Raw genomic sequence first — 7,479 nt, forward strand, 5'->3', positions numbered from 1 at the left:
CGTCCTGTGATTGTCTCCTCAGTCTCTAATGGTTCCTCAGCCTCTGTTCCAGTGAACTGCCAGCTGTTCCATACACTGTCCCTCAGAAAAAAATTTAAAAATAAAGAATGTCCCTCAGTTTGGTTTTGCCCAGCGATGAGCTCAGGATCAGACAGTGGTCGTGCATTTCTGGCAGAGTCCCAGAGGATTCTGGGACTGTGCCCTTTCATCAGCGGGTCGAGCTAGCATTCTCTTTATTACGGGCATTACGCTACCCCACTGTCCACCATAAAATTGCCATATTTGTGGTTAATAAGTACCTTAGGGAAAAATACTTAAAGGCTATGCAAATATTCTCTTTTTCCTCCTCCTCTTCTTCCTCCTTCTGCTTTTGAGACAGGGTCTCATTATGCAGTTCAGATGGGCCTAGAACTCACAACGATTCTCCTGCCTCAGCCTCCCAAGTGCTGGGACTACAGGTGTGCACCACCATGCCTGGCTATGTCCTGCTTCTTATTCTATTTTCTCCTTCTTAATTGCTTTTCAGCCATAAGAAAATTGTTAATGAGCAGCATTTTAGGTTGCAGTTAATTTTGATCTAAAAATGATTTCCATGGTGAAAAGAAAAAACCCCACTATGTTTATAGTTAGCAATCTACTCAGTGAAATGTCAAGAAAGTTATGTCCAACAACAGTTATCTGCAAATGCTGTTAGCACTGGCATCATATAAAATGGATAGGCAGCCAGGTGTGGTGGTGCATGCCGTAATCCACCACCCAGCAGACTGAGGCTGGAGGATCACTGCAAGTTCAAGGCCAACCTGGGCTACATTAATGAGATCATACAAAAACAAACAAAAATTTATAGTCAATGTTAGGGATAGAGCTCTGCGGCATAGAGCCTTCTTGGCAAGCCTGAGGTCGTGGGTTCGATTCCCCATACCAGGAAAAAAAATAAAGGGCACGAAAAACAAACATAAAGGAATGCCTTCTTGAAATTTAATTTAGAAATATAATTAAATATGTAATACAGTATTACATAGTGTCCGGCATGGCGATGCATGTATCCCAGTACTGTAGGAGGCTGAGGCAGGAGAATGGCAAGTTTGAGCCACCGCAGGCCACTTGAGTTAGGTAGACGCTAGCTCGAAATAAAAAATAACGCTGGAGATGTAGCTCAGTGTGGATGCCTCGGCTTCAATCCCTAGTACCAGAAGGCGAGAAAGACATTTTTAAAAGATAAATTTCAAGTGAAAACTAAGACCCTCTCGCGTCTTTTCCACTGGCTTGGGTACTCTCTGAGGACCCGGGCGGCAATATTTACAAAGCGTTCATTCAACGAAGACCGAAAGCTTGCTTCCCACGGGCACTCATTGGAAGAGTGGTACCGCTAATCACAGCCGCCCTAAGCCCCGCCCCAATGTGGCCCCTCGGCAGTGAAAGGGGCGGAGATTGCGGGTCACGTGACCGCGGGACGCCGACGTGGCCCGCAGCGCCCGCCCCACGTGTCCCTCGCCGCGCCTCGTCCGCTCGTCCCCGCCCGCAGCTCCCGACTCCAAGATGGCGGCGCCCAGCAGAAACAGGGTGGGCTGTGGCGCGGCCTGCTTTGCCGCGCTGCTCCTGGCGGCAGTGGCTCTGAGGCCGGCGGAGGCGGTGTCTGAGCCCACGACGGTGGCCTTTGACGTGCGGCCCGGTGGCGTCGTGCATTCTTTCTCCCAGAACGTGGGGCCCGGGGTACGTGCCGGGTGTGCGAGGAGGGTCGGGGTTGGCGGGGGACGGGGGACCCGGGCCAGGGCGGCTCGCGGCCTCCGGGGGTGGGGACCGCATTGCGGGGAAGCGCTGCGATAGGGGCGTCCTGGAGGGGGCGGGTCCCAGCCTCGGCGCCCTTTGCCGGTCACCGCGCTCGGCGTCCGGGGCGCCCCCGGCTGGCTGGAAGGCCGCTCCGTCGGCCCCCTCTCCTGCTGGGACACTGTTTCCGTGGGCGCGCCTGTGGAGCGCTTCCTCCTAGCCCCGTGGTTCGCCAGGCACGGTGTCGGTCAAGCCCGTTTGACAGATGGGGAACTAGCAGCTCGGAGGTTTTTATTTTACTTTCGGAGGGTTAGTGGCGCTCGCCTGGAATCGGAGCCCGTGGGAGGCTGAGGCAGGAGGATTCCTGCGAGTTAGAGTCCAGCCCGCATTAATAGGGACAACTTTTTTTAAAAAAGAAAAAAAGGTCCAGGGCCCTAAATGTCTGCTCTCAAAGCACTTTTCTGCAGGGGTGGAGGGAGCATGGATTGTTTCTCATGACGGCGGAGCCAACTGGAAGGGAAGGAGGCCGGCGGGGCAGCTCCAGGTCTCACTGGAGCTGACCCCACTCCCGATTCTGCAGGGCCTGAAACCCTGTGCCTCGGCCCTAAGGGTTGCCTCTTACCAAGCGTTTTTTTGCTCCCCTTTTCTAGGACAAATTTACCTGTATGTTCACTTACGCATCTCAAGGAGGGACCAATGAGGTGAGTTGTTCTGAATCCCTCCCCTGCAGGGTCGCTGTCCAGGGGTCAGTGCGCTCTTGGGCACCACAGTGGGTACCCTTTGAGCCATTTTTGCTGAGCCAGGAGAAAGGGACAGTGCTGCCATCAAACAATGATGGCAGATTCTGCCCTTTTTGGTCCACAGAGCAAACAGGTATCTAGACAAAAAGAACAGCGGGGCTGTGACTCTGTCGCCCCTTTTGTATCTGCTCGGGTTGTATTCCTCGTCTCTGTAGCAAAATCCTACAGACAATTCCCAAGCATGGTGGCAAAGCACTCTTGGGAGGCTGAGGCAGGAGGATCGCATGTTCTAGTCCAGCCTAGACAGTTTAGCAGCCTAGTGAGACCCACGTTGGAAAGAGAGTTAGGGATGGAGCTCAGGGCAGAGGCTCTGGGCTCAGCCCCCAGTACCAGGACAAAAACTCATATGGGGAGGAAGCCGTGCACAGACTGTGGCCACAAGCCAAGGGAAATGGGGCCACTTGGAGCTGGAGGAGGCAGGGAGTGGGTGCCTGCAGCCACTGGACTTGGGGCTCCCAGCAGCGTGACAATGAGGTCTTGTCCTTTTCCACCGCTGGGCATGGGCTGCATTGCTCGGGTAGCTACTGGGGACCCCCCTCCAGCCATAACTCACTGCCTCGGGACTCGGATTATCCTTGAGCTGGGCCACACAGCGTCCCAGAAAAGGCACAGGCCACAAGGCAGATCCGATGATGTCAGGGAGGACAGGAGTCCGTGTCATGCTTTCCTACCTGCACTCCGACAGCAGGAGGCAGTACCCCACTTCTGGGCTGGTGCCCTCAATGAAGTCTAGAGGTGGAGGTGCCCGGAGGCCTGAGGGCCTCTGCCTGAGGACAGGCTCTGAGGGGGACAGCAGTGTTAACGCCTCTCCGTGGCGGCCTCAGGATCGGGGCTGTCTCCTGGACAGCAGGGCAGGGTGTGCCCTGGGCTCCCAGGCACTGCAGGGGCTGAGCAGCGAGCATCCTGGCCTCCACTGCTGCATCCCGGGAGCTCCCCAGGGTGACGGCTGCCGGGCACCAGGCAGGCACACTGGGTGGCACCTCGTCACCGCTGTGCGCTGACCAGCGCTGACCATGTGGCACCGACCAGAGCTCGCAGGCCCTGAGTCCTTGGCGGCCACTGAATTGGGATCAGGGTATGGACAGCTTCCTCCCAGGGCAGCAGGCTGCTTGAGGTGGCCCTCGGTGCCCGCCTGGCACATCGGGATGAGCTGGCAGTGTCAGCCTCAAGGCAAGAAGTTTCCATGGGGCCCAGGGAAGGGGGAGCCAGGTGTGGTGAGGGGACACGGGACTTGGTTCCTCTTTTACTGTGTTGTTTATCTTTGCTTTTTTTTTGACAAGGTCTCACAGAGCCACTGAGTTTCCCGGGATGGGTTCAGACTCGGGATCCCCCTGCCTCAGCCTCCCGAGCGCTGGGATGAGGGGTGTGCCCCACATGGCCAGCTGGAGCTGGGTCCTGCAGCTCTGCTGCCTGGCTTGGAGGCCCCCGGGGACTCTGCCCCGTTTCCTCTGCTGCTGACTCAGCCACGCGCCCGCCACATCCCTGGGCCCGGCTCCTGCCGTGCACAGGGCACCAAAGCCTCGTGGCCGGGTCCTGTGGGGACAGCTCAGCAGGGGAGGTCTGCGGGAGGCCAGGCCAGTGGTGCCCCGAGCTCGGAGCTCCCAGGACCCCGCTGGTCCCTGAAGGCCTGGGGCGGGTGCTGGAGAGGGCAGCGTCTTGGTGTGGGGGACACACGGTGACGGCAGGGCAGAGCCCACGGGACCCTGGGGAGCAGCGTCAGCCTGGGCGTGATGGGGCCTTCAGAGAACCGGGGCGCTATGTCCCAGAGTGCGCGGGTCTGTTTTGCTGGCTCCAGATCCTGGAGAAACGGCATCCTCTGCTTTCCTTAAATGCAGTTTATGGGCAGGCACACTGGGACCATGCAGTGACCGCGTTCCGTCTCCTGCAGCTTTTCCTTCCTGTTCCCCAACCCTCCTCCCCCCTCCCCCCTTCCCCCTCCCCCCTTCCCCTCCCTCCTCCCTCCCTCCTCCCCCCTCCTCCCTCCTCCCCCCTCCCTCCCTCCCTCTCCGCCCCTCCTCCCTCCTTCCTCCTCCCCTCTCCCTCCTTCCCTCTCCCCCCTTCCCCCTCCCCCTCCCCCTCCCTCCTCCCTCCCCCCTCCCCCCCTCCCCCCTCCTCCCTCCTTATTTACAAAGCTTGGTTTCCAGTTTTTCCTCCTTTTCTTGTTTGTTTTATTTTCTTTCCCCCTCACGCTCCCTAGTTCTCTTTCCCACTTAAATGTTTTCTTCCTAAGAAATGTTACTTTCTTTGTTCTCGAAAAATAGAATATCACCCAGTGTGGTGGCGCACGCCTGTCCTCCCAGCACTCAGGAGGCTGAGGCAGGAGGCTCGCCGTGAGTGTGAGGCCAGCTGGGCTGCGTAGGGAGACCCCGGCTAAGACAAACCCAACAAATACATGCACGCAGCTGGCAACAGTGAGCCCTCGGAGCTGGGGTGAGCAGGCCGCCCTGACCCGGAGCCGCCCAGAGCCCCCTCAGCAGCCAGGAGGCTCCAGCCAGCTCAGGGAACCAGACCGCAGGAGAGGGGCTGGCTTTGTGGTTTGTTTTGTTTCCTTTTGGCTGCTGGGGGTGGAACCCCGTCCCCAGCCCTTGATCGTCCATTTTGAGGCCAGGTCTCCTTAAGTTGCCCAGGCTGGACCAGAGCGTGGGATCCTCCTGCCTCGGCCTGCTGAGTGCTGGGATGACAGGCGTGCATCCTGTTGATCGCACCTGTCCCAGCCGCTGTGTGAGGGGGGCTGTCCCCCACCTGGTGTGTCAGCAGTGGGCCCTGACTGAGGGAGGACCTTGCCTGTGGCCCCCCACAGTCTCCTGCTCCCCTCACCTTCTGGGGCCTGGGGCTGGGCAGGGCAAGTCCTCCTGAGAGGCCTGCCCCGGGAGGCCAAGGCACAGAGGGTCCCCGGCCTGCAGAGCAGGAGGTGGATCCTGCAGCCGGACCCTGCTGACCCCTGTCCCCTCTCCCCAGCAATGGCAGATGAGCCTGGGCACCAGCGAGGACCAGCAGCACCTCACTTGCACCATCTGGAGGTGAGTGCAGATGAGGCGGCCCATGCCCAGCCCCTTTTCCTGGCCAAGTAATAGTCCACGCAGGACAGCGCAGTGCTCAGCCCTCAGGCTGCGCAGGCAGGAGGCCTGGAGCTGCCGTCCGGACATTGCAGCAGCTTAGGGTGGAGGAGCCGCCAGTGTCTGGGGAGCTGGCGGTGGGCGGGATGGGGCATCCCCAGGACCTTCGGGGAGCGGGGTGGCGGAGGTGCGGGGCTCTGGGCTCAGACTGCTGCCCCCGCAGGCCCCAGGGGAAGTCTTACCTCTACTTCACCCAGTTCAAGGCGGAGGTGCGGGGCGCCGAGATCGAGTACGCCATGGCCTACGTGAGTGCGGCCTGTGTGGACGGCCTGGGGCCCTGGGCAGTACCCTGCTGCGCTCCCCCAGACCCCACGGGAAAGAGCAGCCCCACCCTGGGGCCCGCTTCACCCAGGAAGGGAACACAGCAGGGGGTGGGTGGGTGTCGGGGGTGGCGCCCAGCTGTCACCCCGGGTGCCAGGTGCCGGGCCGAGGCGGGGCTGCGGGTGGGAGCAGGCTCGGCAGCGTAGCAGCGCTCAACAGGTCAAAGCCGGGCGCTCCTGAGAGCTGGGGACCCCGGTACACCTGCGCAGCTGCGCCCCTCGGGAGGGGGGCGCTACTATCCCCGACTATGTGGGGGCTTCTAGTAAAGGCCCTACTCGGTCCCTTTCAGTCGAAAGCAGCGTTTGAACAAGAAAGCGATGTCCCCCTGAAAAACGAGGAATTTGAAGTGACCAAAACAGCAGGTAGGTCACCGTGGGGGGTGGGGCCCGGTCTCGGGGTGCACGCCCGTCACCCAGCCTCGGGGAGGCTGAGGCAGGAGGGTGGAGGTTCCGGCCCTGCCCTGCTGCCGAGTGGGCCGGGGCTGCGGCTGTGTCCCAAGACCTCCCTCGGATGCCCTCCAAGCCGGGCGGGGCGCCCATCTGCAGTCCCGGCACTCGGGAGGCTGAAGCAGGGCCTCCACGTGAGCTCAAGGCCACCCTGGGCTGCACGGCAGGACCCTGTCTCCAAAAGGCGGCCTTCTGGGCCCGGCCCGTGCCCAGCCTCCCCGCACTGGGCTGTGACCTCCTCACCGTCAGCAGTCAGCCCCCCAGTGGGTCAGCGGCCTCAGGGACCTTCGGGGCCACCTCCACCTGCTGCCCCCCACTGCTGACCAGGCCTCAGACCCTCAGGACACTCCCGCCTCACACGCTGACTGCCCTTGTCCCTGCAGTGGCCCACAGGCCCGGCGCCTTCAAGGCCGAGCTGTCCAAACTGGTGATCGTGGCCAAGGCGGCCCACAGCGAGCTGTGACCAGCGGCGATGCCCGGAGCACTGGTGGGTGGCCCGCCTCTTGGGGGCCCTTGGTGTCCTGCGCCAGTGGCCCCGCTCAGTGGTGCCATGTTGGAGAAACTGCCGCCCGCCATGCTCCGGAACTGCAGGGACCTGCTGGGCACTGGAGCCCAGGACTCAGCGCCACCGTCCCCAGGGACCTGCTCTGAGACGAACTGGGAAGACACCAGATGTTTTTATATTTAAATAAATAAGAAAAAACAGCTCTGTGCGGGCCTCCTGGGCGCTGTGAGGGCCCTGCCAAGCGGAGCGGATGCCAAGTACCGGCGGGTCAGCACCGGCTCCCCTCTCCGAGCCCCGAGGGACACCGAGGTCACCCACGGGGACCACATCCCCTCCAACTGTGGTACCAGGGACAGGTGCCCGAGGGCGGATCTGCTGCCCCCACCTGGTGCTCAGTTCTGGTCTTTGAGGCAGGACAGCTTGAAACCCAGAATACAGCCAGGCTCGGCAGTGCCCACCTCTGCGCCTCACTAATTGGGAAGCTGAGGCAGGAGGGTCCAAACTCCAGCCCAGCCCGGACAACT

The 7,479-nt window shown here is 60.8% G+C and overlaps 1 protein-coding gene across 1 annotated transcript; it reads left to right on the forward strand.

Annotated features, from left to right (window-relative positions):
• The first annotated feature begins 1,501 nt into the window (after positions 1-1,501).
• Mydgf (myeloid derived growth factor) lies at positions 1,502-7,155 on the forward strand. The gene is made up of 6 exons (XM_063229195.1): positions 1,502-1,713; positions 2,418-2,468; positions 5,526-5,587; positions 5,847-5,928; positions 6,294-6,366; positions 6,834-7,155. The coding sequence occupies exons 1-6, from the start codon at positions 1,540-1,542 to the stop codon at positions 6,911-6,913; spliced, it is 522 nt and encodes a 173-aa protein (XP_063085265.1). The 5' UTR covers positions 1,502-1,539; the 3' UTR covers positions 6,914-7,155.
• The last annotated feature ends 324 nt before the right edge of the window (positions 7,156-7,479 follow it).

The sequence above is a fragment of the Cavia porcellus genome, unplaced genomic scaffold, assembly GCF_034190915.1.
Source record: "Cavia porcellus strain 051 isolate PalLab524CR breed Dunkin Hartley unplaced genomic scaffold, mCavPor4.1 scaffold_17, whole genome shotgun sequence".
Classification (NCBI taxonomy): Eukaryota; Metazoa; Chordata; class Mammalia; order Rodentia; family Caviidae; genus Cavia; species Cavia porcellus.